General features: G+C 36.9%; 1 protein-coding gene across 1 annotated transcript in view; it reads left to right on the top strand.

The window, feature by feature from the left end:
- Positions 1-23634, top strand: part of dph1 (diphthamide biosynthesis 1) — a gene marked incomplete at its 5' end in the record, with an annotated part of 40153 nt that overhangs the window by 9613 nt on the left and 6906 nt on the right. Inside the window, 6 exon segments of the mRNA XM_014032182.1 lie at positions 7462-7583; positions 12814-12968; positions 14618-14739; positions 16874-16942; positions 17900-18056; positions 20696-20796. Of these exon segments, the coding sequence (XP_013887636.1) occupies positions 7462-7583; positions 12814-12968; positions 14618-14739; positions 16874-16942; positions 17900-18056; positions 20696-20796 (726 nt within the window).

The following is a 23634-nucleotide window of genomic DNA, read 5'->3' as shown; positions in this document are numbered from 1 at the left end:
GCTAAGGAGTGTCATGATCTTATCTTCATAGTCCTTCTGGTTCAGAATAACTGTGCACCTTCCTTTGTCTGCTGGAAGGTCAGTCACCTGGAGGCAGGACATAAAAGCCTGAATTTTGCCTGAAACTCTCAGACTGAAGAAGTCTCTTGGAAGAGAGACGAAACGTTTCATTAAAGAAGAACCCGCCCAGAGGACCTATACAATTTTTTTTCCTGTAATGCAAAATAATGACCTGATGTGTCTTTCGCTACTTTTTTCTAACTCTGCTGGAAAACACCAGAGTTAGGAAGGAAATAAGTGGATGTGGTTTGATGTTGCTGTTGTAAAACAACAGTGTTTTTAGCAATATTTTTCAAAATGCATATTAAAGCCCCTAATGCAGTCTGAAGTTTTCTTTACAGAGCCTAATGATAGTCCATTATGTTCCTTATTTTAATATCACAATATACGTATAACATAGACTATGATTTCATTATCAAGGTCAGTTTGATCTAGATTTGCAGTCACATTTTAAGGCTAATAATGACAAAGCTAAGACGTAATGTGTCTTACGTTAGATGGTTGCACACACTCACCGTAATGTTTTCATAATTGTCTTCATGAATCCTCATTAGTGAGAGTGCATGGAAATAATTGAGCCACACTTTAAAGGCTTTAAAGATATTATAGCACATAGTATTCTTTTGTTGTTGTTTTTTAAGAATATATAAGATAATTCTGTACCTTTGCCAAAACTGTTATAAAGTAAACACTGAAGCTTATTTCTTTGTATTTAGAAACTAGACTGACTTTTGTCATAGCTACCTCTTGGATACTGATTTTGTTAGTTATATAAATCCATTAGTAAGTTTTTTTTAAACTAACTTTGTACAAAATGACTATTCTGCCTCACCCTTGGACTTCATCTAACTTGATCATATTTCCATTTATAATTTTGATTTTAACATAATAAAAACACCTTAATTTAGATTAAACAAATATTACTTTCTGAGTTTTATTTTATTGTTTTTTTATCTTGTAACATAAATCCCCAAATTAATTTTTACCGTTACAGCAATCTGCTTTCAACCCTCCCTAATGCCAACATTTTCTCTACGAGTGTGACTTGTTGATATCTGCACAAACTAAGATGGAAGAGAGCTGATGATCAAAATGTTGTTTTAGGTTTGACAAGAAACAACAAATGTAGATATGTTTTTGTAAACAATATATACATTATATTATTTTATATTATTTTATTTTATATTACTGTTTAGATATTGTATGGTTGTGTTTATGATTGTGTTTTTACCGTAACCAATCAGTCTTATCTTGAAACATTAAAAGTGATTTATTCTGCTTTTGCAAAGTTTATACAAAACATCCTGAGCTCTGTGCACCATCTACTAACAACATAGTTAGAAGTTTTATTGAGACATCTGTTTTATTTTGAGCTGAGAGCAATGGCAGAGGGGGTAAAAGCTCTTTGAAGTCAAGCCAGCTGAATCTGAATAGCAGCACAGATCTTAAGGAAACTTGTGACACACCTCATTATATCTTAAATAAGTGCAGGAGCAGAAAGGGGAACAATATGGGAGTGCTCCTACAAGTTTGGTGCATTTGGATCCTTTTATTCAGGGCCATCGTGTCTTCCTGTGGCAATGAAGGAAACATCATGCTGTGCATAAACAGTGAAAAGACAAAAAAAAAAAATCATTGTAGAAGTTGGTAAAATAAAAAAAAAGCTGTTGCTACATTTTATCAGGTACTAGTTTCTTAATTGAAGAAAATTATTGAGTTGACAAATTGGCCTCAAGTAATTTATTAGAAAACGCAGCAAAGGACACTGGGTAAACATCTCTATCGGTTTAGCTTTTAGTGCAAAGATATGCATGGTGGGATAAATTGTTCTGCTAAATTAATTTCTGTAATCTTAAAAAAAAGACATGCCAAAGATTAACCTAGTCCTTATTAATCCTGTAATTATTCCTTTTTTCCAAATATAATAATTGTATTAAGGCTAAATGTTAATCTAAATTTTAAGGCAATATTCACTGAAGCATTTGCTTGTTATGAAATAAATAGTGCATCCATGTTTATCTTTGAATACATTTAGTTAATTTCCCTGTGCTTCCCTGTCTTGTTTAACAAAAGGCCACACTAAAACATATTTAAAACAAGGAAAATTTAGTGTATTTTATTACATGTTGATGTGAAACTTTTTAAAGTCCTTTACAATGATTATAGATTGGGTAAAATCAGTCTAAGTTAAACAAGTCAAACATATTATTAAACCAGATTATTTTTATTAAAAAAACAAATTCAGCAGCTTTATATTAAAAGCAATTATACTTCTGCATAGTTTAATGCTTCCATAAGCACAGTGAACACTGATATGTCAACAGAAAAAAATGTGCTGCACTATTAACACCTTGTTGCAGTAGCTCTGCACATTATGATTTTTGTATCTTCAAAAGAACTGTTATTTTATGCCTGTTTTATTTTGTAGTATTCATCTTGGTCTGTGCTGGTTTTAATTATGTGCTCCTACAATGATCTCTGCAGGTACACCTGGTATAATGAGCAACCATGCCAGTGAGAAGTTGTTCAACTGCACAAACTGCTAATGGAGATTAAAATAAAAATAAAAATAAAAAGCCTGCTATTTCTCAGAAAATTTCCTCAAATTCTGGCAAGTTGGATAAGAGAAAGCACAGGTGCAAAACTGAGAACAAGAAGGTGAACCATCAAGTAAAGCAGTTCTTTGTTTGATTGTCATGGGAACTGTAGGGTCTGAAAAGCAAATCAAATGGAAAACCATTGTGAACCATTGAGAACTGACAAGGACAAAGCATGAATATTGGAAATTCTGTATTATTTCTCTTCCACAAACATGGATTTAGGAGCATATTTTCAACTCTTAATGCATTTTTGTCCCACTTTTAGACCATTCAGTGAGACAAAGACAACATATATACTGTATATATAGCTGCAGTGGAAAAGCTAAGGGCACTGTAGTGTATTATTAACAACAGATGTTGTAGTATGAGACACTTCACTAAGAAGGAATAACTTTGTTACCTGGGCATTCAGCTGAGGGTTTTTGTCAGTGTTTAGTAAAATAGTTCACTTGTTTTATTCTGGTAGCTGCTGCTGATGCTGCACAAGGCATCATAGAATAATAACGGTCTTTAGGGGTTTCAACCACACCTCTTTCTTTCTTCTGCACTCCGTTATCATCAACAGCCTGCTTTTATTTATTCACCCCCCCCCCCCAATATCTTATACAGGAACAATATAAAATCCCTTTGGGGTTTAATAAAGTGTTTTATCAAACTTGTTTTTCACCGTAGCTACGATTTTACCGCTAAGGCAGTGTTAGGTAGCTAATTATTAAGTGTATAGATATGCTTTGAACCAGATAGTGTATTTGCAAGTTTTTGTGCAAGAAAAGAGCAAGCGTGGGAATCTATAGGCACCTAACAATTTGAGTCAGCTATAATTTAGTGAACTGCATTGTGATTACAAAACAATTACGGCTGCATCTCAATTCATCCATAATCACACTGAACAAATCCTGAGCATAGGATCTCTCAGAATTATAAGCAGGAAAATATCTTGCTCTAAACTATAGTGTGTAATAGCTTTAATTCAAACAAGATTTTGGAAACTAAAATAAACAAAATCAGAGTCAAAATGTTAAGTACAGTGACACAAGATTCTGTGGTAATAGATGTATCACATGTTAAAGTTGTCCTATCCATTTTCTCTTGTGTTTCCACAACTTTATCAGTGTAGAGTGTGAGAGTGGTAGTGTCAGCATATGTTTGATATAGGATGACCATTTTCTGTCAGGGCTCCAAAGTGTGAAATGTACACAGTAAATTTTGCAGCATTAAATCAACACAAAGAATTAAATTAACACTGTGTCCAAGTTTATTTGGTCCTTATCTGAATTGGTGTCAATTAAACTTTTTCTATAGTGTTAAATGTTCAGAGTACAATTTAACTCTAAACAGTTAAAAATTAGCACTGACTAACACTGCAGATTGTTAATAAAACTTCACTATGGGATAAATCTTGCGCCAGCAGGAATTGAATTTGAAATATTCAGATTGAATCTGAATGTGCATAATTTGAAATTTAATGCATTGGTTTGAAAATGAATTTCGCTAAAATGAAACTGAATTTAATGATTTGAAACTGAATTTAAAGATTAGAATTTGAATTAATTTGCTTTAAAACTGTATTTTGTTCTATTAAAAATTCTGTTTTACTACTTTCAGTTCTAGAATTCAATTTCAGTTCTAAAATTCAGTTTTTTGTGCCACACATCCGGGTCCTTGAGAAAGCCAGCCAGAGTAATCAAACACAGATCCACGGATTTATGTTTCACGTCAGTGAAGCTTGCTTCTGTAATGTAACAGAACTGATGACTGTATGAAGTTCAGTGCTGACATTTTATTTGACACCCTCCAGTTATCGTTGACTGAGTATATATTTATTCGTCCATCTTAACTTTAAAAAATAAGCACTACTGTTAACAGAAGTGCTCCCTACCACTACAGGAACAGTGCACAGCTGGAAATTTTCCTGCACTGTCATAAACAGCTACAGTATAATCCCAATAAAAAGAGAGAATCAGCTGCTTTTTCTCTCTCTCTTTTTTATCTGGTTGTGAGCTTTTTAAGGCTGCTTTTTAATCTGATAGACCCGGAAAGTAAAAATGTTTGTTGGATGAAAAAATACCTGCAACATCTCATATCAAATTTACAACACCCTTAAATAAACATATTCACACAACTAGTAAATCCTGTTGTTTAATTCAGTCTCATTATTTCCTTTTAAAAATGAGCCTTTTCTACAGCAGAATGCCTTTACGTTTGCTAATAGGATCCTTCAGACATAAGTAAAGTTTTTCATTTTCATTGTCTACTGCAACATCTGTGAGCTGTAAGGTGTTATTGTCAAACACATTTCTCTTTTATTATGGCATCTGAAGGAATTCTTGTCAAGTCAGAAAAAGAATATCATCTCTAGAGGACAGCACAGAAAGATTAGTTGGCTTTCATGTTTACTGTGCTGCACAAGGATGGCCATTCTGCTAACTGGAAGGCTATTTATGTGAAATATAGCTACTTAACCTGTTGATAAACAGTGATACAATCAGCTGGCCATAAATCCACAGCCAGCGTGGTTGTGCACTTGTTCATACATTTGTCTTTCTGCTTGTAGTTGTGTTTGCAGCATAAACCAGTTTTTTTTATCTTTAAAAGATTTAAATCAGTGGGCAATTTCTCACACATATTAAATTGTATGCTAAAGAGCTAATTAACAAGGCCTGTTTTGGAGTTCACAAGCCCCTCTGACATCTTAATTAAATCTTAATGACATTTCAGCTAGAATGGCTGAAGAGAGTGCATTGAGATGGGGCTAAATCAGTGCAGATATACAATGTGAAGCAGAAGAGATAGGTGCAGCCAAGATTGGAAAAAAGGAATTCTTAACGAAAATGGGAAGTGAAATACTGTACATGTAAATGGGGGGAGATAGAGGACAATTGTACTTTGTACATATAACTGTACTGTTTTTTTTATTATTTCATTTTGAAAGAGTGTGCTGGAAATGTGATTTTTATTACACACTAACATTCTTCTACCCCTTCTTCCTCTTCTTTTTCTCTCCCAGTGGGATATGGGGGTATACATTGCCCAGTAATTACCCTGCCTATATTCAAGTGAAATCACACCTCTCATATTGGCCTCTTATTCAGATTCTTATCGTTTATTACCATAAAAATTCACCCTGGAAATAACTAGATATGCTTAGGACTGCCACTGGAGGTACTGTGATAATGATGTTTTTGGCTGATAGATGGCTGATTAGATACAATAATCTTCTGTAGTGCTGTGTTTTGCATTGTAGATGGTTCTGCATGGTCTGCAGTAGATTGCAGGAATTATTCTTTCTTTTTTTTTCTTTCTTGCTCCTGGTGGGCAGGCTGCGTATTTTCAGCTAAAAACTTGATGCATTTTTATGCATTTCCAAATATAGTGAGCTGGCTACATTGAAGGAACAATGGGCTGCAGTAAATAGGGGAAACTTGTGCTGGAGTTTATATCTCAAACTACACTATGATTATATCATTTTCCATAACCAATAATTTTGTAGCTGCTGTTGGCTCACAGTACAATCAGGCATATAAAGATTCAATCAGAACCTTGACATCAGAGAGGATAATTGATTCAAACCATCAAAGGCAAATATTTATTTACCAGATAAATTGCTGTCTCTGATTTGCTGGGCTCAGCTGGCTCTGCACTATTCTTCACTTGAGGGCAGCCATTAGAGTAGACAGAATAGGGGAATAAGAAAAAGGAAGAAAAAAAAAAACAACACAGAAAACAAGGGGGCAGTGACAAGGAGTCTAGAGAGAGCTTAACCCAGAGTTTATATCAAAGAAAATGTGAAAGGAAAAGCTTAATGGAAACTTTGTCTGTGGCTCCTTACAGAGGGCAGAGCTAGGAATAAACAGAGTGGATGAAGGTTGAAAGACTGGGCATCAGGAAACGCATTACTTGTTGTTTGTTACAGATGCAGCCACATCTGCTTATCTCCTCCTTCTCTTCCTAGGCTCTCTGTCTCATCCTTTTTTGCCCCTTCTTTCTAGCCCAAATCTGTCAGAATACAGCCACAAATACCTGGCATAAACCACCTTTTTACAACCACCCCTTTGTCTTCCTCTTCTTTAATGCCTCAAGCTTCTGTTCATTAACTTTTCTGAGGGTTGCTCTCAAATTTTATTTGTTTTACTTAGCTGTAATGGCTTTACTTAACATTCATTTCCCCATAAAGGGCTATAAAAGGGAGAAGTTGTTTTTCAGTAGTGCTTTCTACAGTGCGTTTGAACAGATCTGGGTATAATTTTGTTAGTTTTCCTTTCAGTAAGCTATGATTTTGTCCTCTGGAACATTAAGTCTACATGGTTTGTGATACACTCTCGCAATCTATTTGTGATTTAAAGCATCTGGTGTACGTGGTTTATTTCCATTCCGCAAACACATTTTCATTGTTACAGCTTTTTTCTGCTCCTAGACAGATGAGCAGTAAATCCAGGCCTTAGATATGATAACACAAACCAATGCAAACTCCTCATTTCTGCCTTTATTTGATCAAACTAACCTGGTAACCCCTAGCTAGGCTTTGACTATCAAACAGCTTGTCCATTGATCGTTGGTCAGAAAGTGCAAAATGAGAACAATGAGTCACCGTCTGAGTTATTCTTTGACTCGCAACAAAGTCAGAAACTATGTTTTGTGCTCTGTCGGCTTTGCCAAGATAGGAATTGATGTTACTCTGCTTTCTCATAATCACACCGTGCCTTGCATGCTATACGTATCGATCACTGGGGTAAGAATCAAAATGACTGTGTGTGGTCTGTGACTGCACTGATTAGCGCCTCTTTGTGCCCATACATTCCAGGTTCACGGAGGCAGATACCATCGTTATGGGGGACGTGACATATGGGGCCTGCTGCGTGGATGACTTCACGGCCCGAGCCCTGGGAGCTGATTTCATGGTTCACTATGGTCACAGTTGTCTCAGTGAGTTTTTTTTTTTTTACAGTCAGTGTGTGCATGATTGTTTCTCCATTACTCTGAATCTGAATACAGATTGGATCTCAGAGACCTGCGTTCAGAAAGCAAGCGTCAAGGACACCCACCTCCTGAGAGTGGGCAGCATGACATAAAAAAATAAAAATAATAATAATAATAATAATAGAGCATTGGTGAAAACAGAAAAAAACAGAGACTGACAGATGGCTCTATAGATGAATGGAAAATGTAACGAGTTAGAGCAGTCTGACCACTTCTTATATGGAAAGAATACCAGACCTTTGGAGCCTCGCTTTCAGATCAATTTAGAACATGCATTAGAGGCGTCCTTTGAAAACCCCAAGCAGTTCTTGAGGACTTTCACACTCGCCCCCGCTGTCTGTGTTGTCCAGAACATGAGAGGAAATGTTAAATCAATAGTTTTGATATATCTCTGCCAGAGCAACCTCACCTCTCACAAATACCAGAAATGACCTGCAGAATTTTAATAAAAATGGGGGAAAGCTCGTTTTGTTGATTTTTGCTTTTTGTTTATCTGTGTGTCTGCACATTCTTTATTTGTAAAACCATGGTGGAATTATAGGAGTGCTAGCGTCTATGTTTACAGAGAACACAATATATTTACTCAGTGCCATTTATTTTTAAAAGAACCAAGTAAATGTAAGGATGAAAATAAAATCTTTATGGGCTTTTAAACTAGAATAGATGGATATTTTTAAGAAATATTTTTCAAAGAGCTCATTCCCAGAGTTCAGGGGTGCCTTTGTGTATATGATCCTGGTCTTTATCTCTCAGTCATGAAACATCATTCATACTCTTTCCCAAGACTTCAGCCCCCTGTGAAAGATGAAAGACAGTGGTTTGACTGACTCACAGAGTAACTGTCTCCCCTGTGTTCTTTTATTTTATTTTAGTTTAATTTTTTTCTCCAGCATTTGTTTGAAATATATTTCATATTCTTTTTTTTCCTTGTAAAACATCTATAAAATGTTATACAATACATGGGCTATATCCTTTAGTTAAGAGCTAATGATACTACTGTATATCATTGATTAGTTAAATTTTAACGTTTGTTTCTTGGCATTAAAATCTTTAAAATATTATTTTTGTTAACTGGAATAGTTTTAAACACATTTTTGACCTCTGTAGAAATACTGTTAAAATGCTTACATATAATTCTACACTTCTACCCTCTTTAGTATGCGCTGGTCTTTGAATATGCAAATTTGCACCCCCACCATCTTCGTCCTCTATCTTCCTTGCATTTAAAGCAAATCTGCTCACCTTTTGACTTTGCCTCTACAATGTAAAACTTCCCAATCCTTTACAAGTGTTAGTGATTGCTTTCTGTCATCAGTGCTTTTTCAATTCTCCTCCATTAATTTCTCATGCCAGTCAGCCAATCAGAGGGATTTCTTTCATTGATAGACTCAACACTGACTGAATCGTCATACTGAATTGGTTAAAAAATGGGTCTGCTGCAGCAATGCAGACCATTTCTACACCAGGTAGACAAGAACGACACATTTCTTAAATCTGAGTATTTAGACAGTGTATTTTTTTTTAACTCTAAAGAGGATAAAAGACGGCGGCCACTCTTATAAACAGAGGCACAGCCAAAACAGAAACAACTCTATATTTTAGAACCTGGTACCTAAGGAACATACAACATAGATTGACAATTATCAAAATTATATGCATTTCTGTATTTAACACACACTCTCTCTCTCTTTCTCTCTCTCTCTCACTCCCTCACTCACTCACTCACTCACTCACTCACACTCTCTTTCTCTCTCTCTCTCTCATCATTGTAGTCATCATCAAGACATGAATATATGTTTACGTTAACAATATTACTCTTACTTAGACTTAGTTCCTCCTGCACCATTCGGCACATTGGGCTGCAAGACGTCTCCATCAGGGTCTTGCAATCACTTCGGCCTCAGCTAGGCTGATATCTAGGGCCTTGAGGTTTTCCTGGAAGATACTGTGCCAATTCCATTGGGGACGTCCTTGTTTCCTGTGGTGGTATCCACTGGATGGCGGTTTTCAGTAAGCGTGTTGCTTTCTGACAAAGGACATGTCTAGCGAATCTTAATCGGCACTCTGTCACAATGTCGTTCAGTGGACGGGTGGCTGTTCTGCGATGTATCTCCTCATTGATGATGCAGTCCCGGTATGAAACTTGCAGGATCTGTCGTAACCACCTCTGTTGGGCAACGTTCAGTCTTCTTTCAATTTTTGAAGACGTCTTTCATGTTTCACATGCGTATATGGCTGTTGGGATGATGATCGAGCTAAAAAGGCAGATCTTTGTTGCCATACTGATGGTCGTGGACATCCAAATTGGTCAGAGCTGCTGAAAAACATCTCCCACCTTCCCAATCCAATATTACTCACACATTGGAAATATTTTCAGCAGACTCAAGCATGCATAAGCTCTGAGTGAAATTAACACGTTCTCACTCCCGACTCATCGACATATTGACTCTTGCTCAGGTACCGTCTGCATCCAGTTTTGACACGTAGGGTACCCCACTCGCATCAGTCATTGCCGCCTGCGGCTTTTCCGGGTTGCGACACTTAGGGGTCTTTGGGTTGGGGGTCTGTGGTTAATATGAGGGATCAGGATTAATGGTTAATTTTAGGTACTGAGATCGGGGGTAGGCTGTAAATGGCTAATATAAATTAAATGTAGGATCTGGGACAGTTAGTTGTTGCGTATTTCCTACTCTTTAAAAAAAATATGACAACGCACTCCTCCTCCGTCTCATCTCGTTAAGAACTGATCCGAGGAGGGTGCCTGACGCCTCCAAAGCTGGACGCAGATGGCTACCTGACCAAGTGTCAATATGTTGAGTTAGGAGTGAGAATGGGTTGATGAAATACATGTTTGTGTCTTTATAAAAGTAATATATTAACCAATACAATTAGCTCTTATTTATTCTAATCATGTTGTCATTTTGTTTCTAAGTCCCCTTTTAATCAACTACTTGTAAAAAAAACTTAACTTGCATCCCTACATAGAATATTTATCGATTAATGGATTAATCTAAAGTTGGTTGATCTTATCGATCGACTAACGATTAATTGATAAGCGGCCATTTTCCTAAAAACTTGACATTTCTCTTTCTATAACATGAAGGGCTGTATGAACAGAGAAATGTGGATTTCTCTCACATTATTAAACTTGGACACATTTATAAAATATAACAAAACAAGAATCTGTTAATTTGCTAGATGGGAAAAAAATGAAAGAATAAAATAAGTTAAACACTTAATTCACATTGAAGATGAAAAACTATAATTTAAACACACAGGGTAATATTTTAAGATAAATATTAACTCAAAAACAAACCAGGAACTTAATAAAATATCCCAGAAAGACCTGAGATACAAATGAGTACTGGCAGTTGTTTGTTTGTTTAAATTCCCTCTGCTTCTGTCTTAGCTGGGCTGCAAAGCATGATCTGACCTCAGCTACTGTTCATTAGATTGGTTTACTGGCCRGTTTATGTCACACAGATTAGATTAACTTCAAGTTAAAAATTGGTAGCAACTGTAACTTTTTTTGTTGTTGTTCTTTCACACCGAGTTACTCAACAAGAGGAAGCTAACTTTAGCCACACTTAGCTTACCGTTCTCTGTTGTCCTGCTGTCTTGTCTTTAGCGTCATACTACTTGATGGTCCGGTACAGCCTTCGGTACTTTTCCTTTGAGTTTGGTGTAGTCCTTTATTATTATTGTGTCGCAAATAAAATTAAATAAGACTCGGGCATTTGCGGCCCCGCCCACATCGAGACGGCGGGATAGAGTAGTAGTGCCCTCTGCTGGATGAAGGCAAAACTACACTGAAATAAGGTTTAAACGGATGTTTTCAATTAATCAAATGGAAGAAAATTTTATCTAATAAACCGTTATTCGACAATTAATCATAAGTCGATTAATTTTTAGCATCCCTAATTCTATGTTTACCTTCAATGGATGTACCCATACACTGCACTTGTTTACATGGGCATTAATTAGGAACTGACTTATTAGATCTTGTTGCAAGAACACACGACAATAAAACCAATGATGCAACAGAGTCCTGTCCATCTCATTGACTGTTTCTCTAATTGCAGCGCCTAAGAGCACTCAGGCTACCATACTAATGTGAACACAGATCGATGTCGCTTTGCTCTGCCCTTTACATTTTGGGAGTGTCTAAAACCAAGCAACAGACAGCTGTTAGTGTCAGTCAAGAGTTTTGTTCGTCTGCTCTTCCTCTGATGATTTAACTCCTTGCTCCTTGCAGTAAAGCTTAGATTTTTAAGCACGTATCCATTTCCTTACTTTTTCCTCCTTGCTGAGATGTGGGACCATTCATCACTTCTGTTTTCAGTTAATTGACAGCCCACCTCACACACTCCAGCCAAATCCGTATTCACACACTTGGTATCCTATTACTTTTTCCACTCCTATCTTTCATGCCAAATCGTTTGAACTTTATATAGTTGGAGATGAAATCACCTACCCCCTGCCTGTAAATTGAATTAGTGTTTTCCAGCCTACTTCTATTGGGATTTCCTATTGTTCACTTCTGTTCCTCTCCAACCTGCCTTTGTAAAGAAAGCAGCTTCTCTTTCTGTATTTTCTGTAACTTAACACGTTTTAAATTGTCAGTGATTATAATATAGGCCAGCAACTTTCACTGTTTTCTAAAGTTTACTTTAATAAGCCATTTATTTATTAAAACAAGAAGTCCTCTTGCTTCTGATGTGCAAATTACACGTACTATAAGAGGTGGAATAGTTATGAGCACAAACACCATTTCCCCAGTTTTATGTGCTCCTTTTCCACCCCGTTCCTGGACTCATTCGCTCAGCATCCACCTCAGCACGTCTCTAGCTGTGCCTCCTAAGCCCGAGTGCGTGGTAAATGGCCTATGAAATTAATGGCATTAATAGCGATCACATGTGTCTCACTCCTTCCCTAAATAATTGAGGTCTTTGCATCACTTCCTGCATGAGCTAGCAACTTGATCTGAATGATTTTCAATTATATCCTGTAGACGCCAGCTGGGAGCTATAAATGTGCACGCATGGATCCCATATAGCTGTATGTCTCAACATTTTCTGCACGTTAATGTTTGAGGCGCCATGAATAGGGCAAATAATGCATTTATTTTCTGACATGAAAGAGTGAATTATTCATCTGCCTTTTCTTTTCTCTGCAGTTCCCATAGATTCCACTGCGGGTATTAAGATGCTGTATGTGTTTGTGGATATCCAGATGGACAATGCACATTTCCTGGACACAGTAAAGTTCAACTTCCCTCCTGAAAAATCCTTGGCGCTTGTCAGCACTATTCAGTTTGTGGCAGCACTGCAGGTGATGCAGCATTTCTTTTCTACCAATCGTTTTATATGTGGATGTGCATTTTTGCTTCAAGTAGACACAAGCTGACTAATAAGCAACATGTTTTTCCTCTTTATTCCCCTGTAAGGTTATTTTTCTCTGTACAGTGTTAAAACAAACAAAAATGCATTCATCTCAACACTTTTACTGTATATTTTTATGGTTCCTGGCCTTTATGAACACTCCTCTTAGCTCAGTTCAAGTGTGGGTTTGTCAAATTTGGCAGCAGTTATTTTTGCTTTGAAAGGTGCATTGACCTGGGAAAGCCTCTCAGTTCAGAATCCTGCTCAGGACTGCTCTTTACGTAAGCAGTGGCAGCAGTTACAGTATTAAGCTTTAACATCCCTCTTTCTGGCTTGCTGCCTTCCTGTTCTATAATGTGCTGTGCTGCTTTCCAGCACCACTGTGGGCCTGCGCTAATGTAACCAACACTATTTTTAAATCATCTTCTGCCCTCTTGGGTAGTATTATACTGTATGTTTGGCTATTTCAATATGTGTATGGATCCATGTTTGTTTTTGTGCATTGATGTAAATGTGTAAGCATGGGGGCTAACATTGTTGAAAATTGTTCTTCAGTGAGCCGTTCAGATCTGCAGACCATTTCCGTCTCATGGCTCAGAGTAGAAATAAGTTTGCTTAACTGAAAATTCCTATTAGCCTCTTTATATATGTGTATTATACATTTACTTTGTCTAATGTTTCAAGCCACAGCTTGAAAATGCTAAGTATTAGCTTTCTTCTCTGAAAAGTGAACATTTGAATTGTCTGTTTGTCATTGAATGCACCGTCAGTGCATTAACAAAATTATGGAAATAAACAGAAATGTCGTTATTTTAGCCCATATGAGGATTAGCTTCTAAAAACCAAATTAGCACACAAAGGAATGAACAGACAGTAAAGCCTTGGGATTTTGGAGCTGATTTGTGACAGAGGGATTCCGGTATGATTGTGGCTGCTGCATTTACCAGCCCTAAATGGCTGAAACATCACTTTGCATTAGTAACAGCAATTCAGTGCTTTAATAAGCTGCTGTGAGATTTTGCCTGAAAAAATGGACCATTACCAGCAATTCATTACCCAACTTAAAATGAGAGAAATGTCAGTCCTTAGAAGTACAACTGCTTGACATTTATTTATTTGATTATCTGTTTTCCAACACTGCCCAGAAAATTAGGTAAATCAATTTAAATTAGCGTGAATAAAATTAGAATTGTACTAAATACATCAATATGCATTGATGCCCCTCTTAAGTTCTGAAATGGATCTTAGCCACTTCTTTTTGTCAGTATTTTATTGACAGATACACTGTATATCATCTAAATGTCATCCCCACTGCAAAGCATGGTGGGAGACCCATCATGGTTTGCTGTTTATCTACTTCATTGTGCTAATAACTTGAAAAGTATCAGTTTTATAACTCTCTAACCTTATCATTCAGTCAAGATCTCTTTCAAATACTGATGATTAGAAACTGTTTTGTTGGACAGAAAGTGTCATTATTTCTCCTACATTCATAATGAATTTTATAAGCCAGCTAGAGGAAACATCCAGTCTTTGGTGCAGATTCCCATCTGTTCAAAATCCTTGTGTTTTATTCTTTTTTTGTTGTTCCCTTTGAAGGCTGTGAGTGCTGCTCTGAAGCCAGACTATGATGTTTTGGTCCCTCAATGTCGCCCTTTATCACCAGGAGAAATTCTGGGCTGCACCTCCCCACGTCTGGATCGCCATGTTGATGCCATAATGTAAGAATTATTTTTTCCTCCTAGTTTCTTCAGTCCAAAATCTGTTTTCTTTTGTATATTTTTAAAGTAGCAATCATTGTCAAATATTGTCTCATCAATCATTGTCATTTTAGTTATTGTGTCCAATTCTCACTTCTGCACATGCTACACCCACCTAAGGGATTTAACCAATAATCTGTGTAGCAGTACGAAGTCACATGAAATGTAGCTGACAAAGACAACTAGTTTTATCTGTATGGTATATGCAGCCAGAAGAAGCCAGATGCTAATCTAAAAGAGTCAGACTAAAAATATCTTCTCACTGTGAAAAAATCTCTGAATTAGATATAGTTTGACACTTTTGGCTGTTTTCGAACTGCAGGAAATCCACATCCTTGCCAAATTTTCCAAGTTTTAAAGAAGTGCTTTACAAAGTATGACACCTACTGTGGCATGTGCACGGTGAGAACCGGTAAACCGTGCAACACATGACAGTTTGGAAATTTGTTGCAGTTCATTTGATTACCAATTTAAAGTTATCCTATTTCCTGTGGAAAAAAAAAAACATAATAAATGCAGTCAGTAGTTGCATGTGCCCTAAAACAACAGCTCCTCTGCGTTTTTTCCTAAGCACTGTGCAGTTGAGATATTTCAGAGTTTTGCAGGGAAGAGAGTGATTTGACAAAGTATTGAGGCTATGCAGCAAACAACTCTGCAGCTGCTCTGTTTCAATGCATCTCATGCTGATCTGCATGCGACAAAGCCTGTGTTTCGATGCACACAGTGAGATAATGTAATTCTCCTGATTTAATTAGGCAGAGGTGAATTTCCCCTTGTGTCTGTTAGTCATTTAGCATTAGTCCATGCGAAGTAAACCTTCCAGTGCATGAGATTAAAATAACAACACGTGAAAGAGCTTTGCTATATGCACAGGTGGAGCTAAAAGCGATGTGAGAGTTACAGCGTTTCACCTGTTAATCTAATGTATGTTGTCTTTCTTGCGTCACTTGAGGCGTGCAGGAGGGTGCTGAGAAAAATCAATCGGTCTGCCTGAAAGTTGGTTCTTTCCTCTCCATCTTTCTTTCTCACACCAACATTCAATACTAATAGGATTATAATATACACACTAGCAACATATTGACAGGGTGAAGACTTAAGCTGTCCTAACATGGGCTATAACTCTCTATTTGGTATAGCACCAAGTAGATAAAGTGTTTTATTATGCTGCAGCAGTGCTACTGAAAGCTTAATAAGAGAGTAATTGTTTCCCATTTGTAATAAGTTTCCCTTTACCCTAATGAATTATAACCAAGTTAAAGACACAGCTGATAACTATCTCTAAGAAAAGCAGCATAGATCCTTAACTCTGCTCCAACATTTAAACAGTACGCTTTTCAATAAAAATCATACTTTACATTTGGTTTACCTTAGAAATACTGTATGTTGTTGCGTTAAAATTGTATAAACAAAAGTTTATAAAAGCATTTTGTGAACTGCCTGAGCATCACAGTGAATAATTGGCAGCGCATTAGTCACTGAGGCTCATCTTGAAGCACTGAAAAGGCCCTGTCTGAAAGAGCTGGAAAGGCACTGGAACAAGTTTTAAGAAGTGATCAGTGGACCATTTCTGCTTGGAGCCCTGTGCTTGAGCTCACCCTCAGAATAGAACAATGTGTGGATGTAATGATAAAGCGAAAGCTCTGAGCGAAGCAGTAGAATACAGCAGATGAGCCTCTTGCAGCCACAGACAGCTCAGGACAACAGAAGCAAAGTGCAGCAGGTTTATTGTTGGAGATGTAATTATTTGAGGGCCTGGGATGTTCCTAAGCAAAGAAAAGCGACAGAGCAGAGGCTCTGCTTGAATTCATTTTGTGCTGTCATTCAGTTTTATTACATACAGAGAAACAGGTGTGTGTTTTTGGGTAAACACGCACTACAAATAGAGTCTGGGCAAGCCAAGTTTCTAGGTTGGCTGTATGGCAGACAACCTGTGTTTTCATTCAGGCTGCTCAAAATGAAACTAAGTAAATGTATTTGCATGTTCCAATTAAGAAGAGGTGCTGACTCTAACACCTCCCCAGACACACACACAGTTTTTTTTCTTATTATTATTTCATGTACAAAAAATTGTCTATTTTTTGTGTGTTTTTTGTAGTTATCTTGGTGATGGAAGATTCCATTTGGAGTCGATCATGATTGCAAATCCAGATATCCCTGCTTACAGGTATTATAATAAATATATCAGATTTTGTTTTCTAAACATCTCATCTTTTTAATATGTTTGAAATCACTTGCACTCAAATGCATTTGATAATATTTAAATGACATACATAAGTTGAAAAAACAAGGTGAACATAATCTGTTCTCTAGACCAGTGGTTCTCAAAGATGGGGTGGGGACCCACAGTGGGGTCCCAAAACATCAAGGTGGGGTCCTGAAAAGATTTTCTGAATTAATTACACACAAAAATTACAACCAACAACAATTTTTTGCCGTTGTTGTTACAAAACAGTAAAGTTGGTGTAATTAAAATGGACAAATAGAAAGTAATAATTATTGTTACTATGCTCATGTTTGTTTGATGTGAAAACAATGTTTTTCAACCAACAACAGCTGGGGTCACAGGTCTCTGCTGCTGGTATTTTGTGGGTCAAAAGCTGAACAGTTTGGGAACCACTGCTCTATACCACGTGATTAGCAGAAATGAACCTAATAACTGAGATAATGTTTTAATATCGGGTGTATTTTGTAGTTTTATTCAGTGTTTTGAAGTTCAGAAATCACTTGCCGTCATCTTCATTTTTTTATAATGTGCTGAGATCAATATTTCTTTGTTTGACTTGTTTGTAATTAAGTAAAACTTATTTTGTCATACATATATGTACTGATGTACAGATCACAGATTTCACTCATAATAACATTTTAATCTTAAATGTGCCCCTTGTATCAGATAAACGACAATAAAATTTTCAGAAATGCCGCAGATTTCCTTGACATACCCGGGCTCCTGTTATACTTGATGGCATTTCCTGATTGAATTCATCATCATCTTTTGCATTTCTATCCCCGGGATAGTTATCTGAACAACAGCTTCTTAACCTGCATGATATAGCATACCTATTTTTGTTCATGTCAAAACAACTGTGTGTCTCAGCAATTTTTTGTCTGTGCTTGTCTGTAGATATGACCCCTACAGCAAGGTGTTCTCCAGGGAATACTATGACCATGAGGCCATGCGTGCTTTAAGGCTGCAGGCTATTGACAAGGCTCGGCTGGCCCATAGATGGGGCTTGATCTTGGGCACACTAGGACGACAGGGTAGTCCCAAAGTGCTGGAGGTGAGTTTGCAGCCTTATTTTAGCAGTATACTTGTCCTGAGGCTTCTTTTGCAATGGCTTGTAATACTTTACTGTGTGAGTTTCTTTGACAAGTGATTCGATGACATGTGATTCTGATTGTGCACGCAGTGTTCACCCTGGCAGCTTGTTATTTCACATTTGGGACGAGCCATATCCCTAGAAAGTCTAAAGTTTGATATTTTCTTGCTGTTTTTGGAAGGAATTTTTAAAACTTCTCTTATCACACTTAACAAAAGTCAGTTACAATCTAATGTAGATATTTCAAAGTATGGTGGAAAGTATGTGCCATCTAAATAATATGCCACCAAAGTTTGTATATTGCAGTAAGCAATGGCTTAAATGTGAAATGTTAATGACTGAATCCCACATCACCTGCGTTTTCAAGTTAGTACACAGTACATTTCTGTTTGTAATAAGGATTAAGTTATCATTGATGTTAAAATGTCAACAAGCGATTAGAGAAAAAAAAGTTTCCTTTAAAAGTGACAGAGGAGCCAGGATTTAAAAGGGATATTTGACTAAAACCTCCCCAGCTCTCCCATGGCAAACTGCCAAGATGAAGTGTGGTGTCAGATAACCTCACAAGTAAAAAAAAAAAACAGAACTATCCCTGATAAGAGCACAGTCATAAAAATGTCTCAATCCTCCCTGAGAGAGTTGGATATCAGCAAAGCACATACCTTTATCTCACTTTTTTGTGAGATTTCGTCTTATGGTTTGGTTGCCTTCTGGAGTCATAACACCTCAGACGACTGCCCACTGATGCAGCAGGGAAGCAGAGTTTCTTAAACTTGTTGAACGCATTAATTTATTGATACATGAATCCTGTTGTCAGGGTTTTTCTTGAGGCATCTGATGTAACTTAACCCTAGGAAGAAAATGGGAGCTAGATTTATCTCTACTATTCTCCTCTCTAGGATTGAGTATTTAGCTGTCCTGTTGTAAAATAGCTGCTATGCCTTACTGTCCCGAACTCTTTATTGAAAACATGGTCATTAATTTTGCACAAAAGATTCTGCACCAGTATTTCTTCTAATATACTGTCTTAGCTGATAACTCTTAGCTAGTTATCCCATTCTAGAGTTGTGGATTATTTTAAATTCATGTGTGGAACATCGATAATTCAGTTTGTTAACATGTGTCTGAATTTTTTATACTGGAAAAGGTGGTCCTATTTAAGTGCATTACAAGTTTAGTGTATCCTCAGGGAGAGTCGGATAGGTTTTGTTTTGTTATCAAATATTTATGGATAAAACCCTTCCGGGGCTTAATTTGCAATGCAGCAGCATTGTTGTTGGGCACTTGTTCATCACTCAGAAATTTAAAGAAAATATGTCCTATTCAGACAGCTACAGGTAGGTTTTATAGGTGTAAATCAACAGAGGTCCCTTTTATTCACTGAGTCTCTCTACAGGTGGCATTTCGATCATCTGTTTGTACACAGTAAAACATTATTCAACCCTGCTAAGTATTTTTAGAGTCACTGCTCCTAAAGGACATTATGGACATTACCTAAATGTGATTGCTAGTTCAGGAAGTACCCCACCTCTCCCTCAGGCACCATCTCCCCAAACGCTGCATGGAAAAGCAGGTGAAGAAAATAGATGCATAATGGTTGTACACCTATATATAAGGAGTGGAAAAACACGTTTTATATGTTTAATATAGCATCTGTGTTTATGATATACTTTTGGGGACTCAAACACTCAGCTCACAAAGTAACTGTTTACTGATGAATGTGAAGTGATTGTGAGGGTCAATACTTAAATACTCCCCATTGACAACACTATGACCAGAGCTGAAAAAAAAGACAACGTAGCAAAGAAAAAAATTGTTCAGTGTGCAGTCACCATGCAAATGGGTGGATGCACTTCAAAGACTATGGTCTCAGTTACGTATATAACCTTCTTGCTGAGATTGACGGTAAAAGCAAAACTTTTATAAGTCCTAAAATAGGTGTCAATAAAAGGAAATGTAGCGTTATGGTTTGGGGTGTATCATCTTCTGTAGTGGAGCTTTACAACCAAAGGGGACAAAAGTAAAATGTGGATTGAAGATGTTAACTGAGAGGTTATAGGGCTGTAGGGTACCAGAAGTATTTATCAAAGCTCTCAAGCCGTAGTGTCAGCCAAAACACTACTTAAGGCCAGGATTAACTTAAAGCATGGATTTTAAGCAGTTTGAAGCGAGAATAGTCACAACAAATGGTTGGTTCTACTGCATTGTTGTGCATACAAATCATTGTTTCTGTTATAAACCAAGGGACAAATCAATGGACACACATTTGTCATGTTACACAAAGCTTTCTTCATGTCATGCAACATCTCTTTCCTTTATTCAACATAAATATGTTGAGCAGTTTATTTTAAATCAGGAACAAATAACTTCACATCAGTGATTACTTCTTTATTCAGGATTAAAAATGCATATTACTTACATATAACTGCACAAAAATATGTGTAAAATACACTATATACTCACACTTACTGTAGTTAAATCCAAGTACAGTGATTTGTACTCACAATAACATTACAACAAAGTTTAAAATATGTTTGTTTGTTTTTTCATCCTGTAAGTCTTTACATTAGACATTTTGTTTTACCTCCGTCTCTTTTCAGCACCTCGAGTCGAAGCTTCAGTCTTTGGGCAAGTCTTACACCCGAGTACTCCTCTCTGAGGTTTTCCCCAGCAAGCTGGACCTGATGCCCAATGTAGATGCGTAAGTATTGCAGTGCACACACAGCTGAACACTAATTCATACCTCCGTTTGGATTTGAATTACCTCTATCTTTTTTTATGGGCACTTATCTGGTCAGCTACAACCTTTTGTCAACATATTTATTATAAAATGGGACATTTATTTTTGTTTTTCATAGATAATTTGGGCCGAAGCTGTAAGGTATATGAGTCTTAAATGTTTGAATCCGAATTCAAACCTGAAATCTGAAAGTGCTGTTGATGTGATTTTAACAGATTTATGGACCCAATAATGTCCTATATTCCAAGTGTGAAAAAGGGCATCGAGTTGAAACTGCTCCATAATAAATGAAACAAAGAGAAGTCGATATTTTATTTTCAAGTCTTCCCTGCATGTATGTCAGAAACAACTCGAGCACAATATTTAGATTTTTGCTAGAGCTGGTTTGAGCTTGAGACTGTGGAATAAAAAGTGATTTTGATCTTTTTCTTTTCCCTTTTTTTCTTTTCTATTTTTGCTCAACAACCCCATGTTGCTTTTGAGCCACACAACAATACATAAAAGCATTTTTGTGCAAGGCAAGGCTAAAGTTGTATTTTTGCAATGAAAAGGGTGCTGTTTTATTACTTTTACTGTACAAGTTTGAAAACCTGTCACAATCTTTTTAATAGTCTGCACATGCTGTGATGGCACAGCTGCAATTCATGTGAAAGATGAAATTTCAATATTTTCGCACTTTTGTGACGAGGTATTATGTACTTTTGGACTTTTCTTGAATTCCTAGGGTTTCTAGCATTTTGTGGATGTAAAAATTTACAAGTTTCACACAAAGGAAAGGGTCACTCATAACACAAGCTCCTCCAGTACTGGTTCATTTGGACCTTTAACAAAATATACTGTTGTTTTTGCAGGCCAATGGTTTTGACCAATCATCTGTTTAATCTAGTGCTGTACCAAACGATTATTTTCTAATCGATTAATTTAACGATTATTTTTTCGATTAATCGATTATTCTAACAACAAATCTATAAGTTATTCTGATGTGAGTCCACTGGGAATTTAAAATGTTTTCATCAAATTAACAAGAACATTTCTTTAATATTGTAATATTTTCTTTAATAGCTTTTTCATGGACACAAAATATGCACTCTAGAGTCAATTCTTTAACAAAAAAATCTTAAAAGATTTAACATCAATATAAAATCTCAACCAAAGCATATAAAATTCAAGTAAAAGAAATATAGTACAAGATGTTAACAATCTAACAAATGAACTAAATCATGTAAAATTCAAGTCACTCTGGAAAAAACTATAATAAACATTTATTTATTATTTTTTTTTAACATATTTCTCAATATATAAAAATTAACAAATATCAAGACAACATCCAACTCTTTGCACTGTAACATCAGATGTTTATCTAATTTCTTTAAGGTTAAAACTGTTGAAAACAACAAGACTGTTTTGTTTTATTGCACAAATTAATACCCAGCTCCACATTTCTATTGATGTCATTTCTCCACTAGAAACATTTTGTGATGGAGGTCCATGGAAGGCAAATATGTTTAAATCAAATAAACAAAAGAGGATGCAGTTAAAACGAATAAAAGGTATTCAAGCTACGTTTTGAGCATCCAAAACACGTCCAACACTTGTTGGCTGCTTGTGCTCTTTAGGTCAGACGTGTGTCGGGAAGCTCCTCTGTTGTTTGAGACGCTGGGGGAACCGTCTGATGAGGGAACCGTCTGATGGGGGAACCGTCTGAGGGGGGAACGTGGCTCAACCTAACACCGGTCTCTGTTTATGGTGGATGAAAAAAAGAAAGTGGTGGTACTTTATTTACTTTGAGCAAGCGAACGTCATGTTCACAAGATAATTAATCCACCAGATAATTCAGAGGCGGTCAGTTTGGTGAATTTTACTCCAGGAGCTGCGAGGCTTGTTTTCAAGCTTCAGACTGAACTGAAGCAGCGGCTGCTGACGTCATTACGCTCTTGTGCGATGCTGCGTTCAGGACAAGCATGAAAACTCACCACTCTTATGCCAATACGGTCGCAATGATGCATTTAGGTACCGAAATGGAATTGCATGAACATTCACGTGGTGGTTATGTAATACAGCGAATCGATAATAAAAAATCTGCGTCGACAAATTTACATAATCGGCGTCATCGATTATTTCAACTAATCGGTGCAGCCCTACTTGTGACGTCCACGGCCTACCCAGTTACCACTACTGTGCTTGTGTGTCAAGGACAGAAAGGCAGATGTGGCAGTGGAAGGTGTCAAAGCAGTTTGGAGAGAAAAACAAAGTAAAGAACAAAAAAAGAGAAAACGATTAATCGATTATTAAATTAGTCATAGATTATTTTAATAATCGATTAGTTGTCGATTAATCGATTAATCGTAGCAGCCGTAGTTTAATCATAGCCTGGCCCTTGCCTTCCTATGCAGCAACAACTGCAACCAAGCGTTTGCGATAACTTGCAATGAGTCTTTTCACAGCGTTCTGGAGGAATTTTGGCCCACTCATCTTTGCAGWATTGTTCTAATTCAGTTACATTAGAGGGTTTTCGAGCATGAACGGCCTTTTTAAGGTCATACCACAACATCTCAATAGGATTCAGGTCAGGACTTTGGCTTGGCCACTCCAAAGTCTTCATTTTGTTTTTCTTCAGCCATTCWGTGGTGGACTTACTGGTATGTTTAGGATCATTGTCCTGCTGCAGAACCCAAGTTYGTTTCAGCTTGAGTTCACGAACAGGTGGTCGGACATTCTCCTTCAGGATCTTTTGGTAGATAGCAGAATTCATAGTTCCATTTATCACAGCAAGTCTTCCAGGTCCTGACGCAGCAAAAC

This window comes from Austrofundulus limnaeus, unplaced genomic scaffold (assembly GCF_001266775.1).
Source record: "Austrofundulus limnaeus strain Quisiro unplaced genomic scaffold, Austrofundulus_limnaeus-1.0 Scaffold1389, whole genome shotgun sequence".
Classification (NCBI taxonomy): domain Eukaryota; kingdom Metazoa; phylum Chordata; class Actinopteri; order Cyprinodontiformes; family Rivulidae; genus Austrofundulus; species Austrofundulus limnaeus.
Note: the sequence above shows the minus strand (reverse complement) of the source record. Positions and strands in the feature narration are given on the sequence as shown.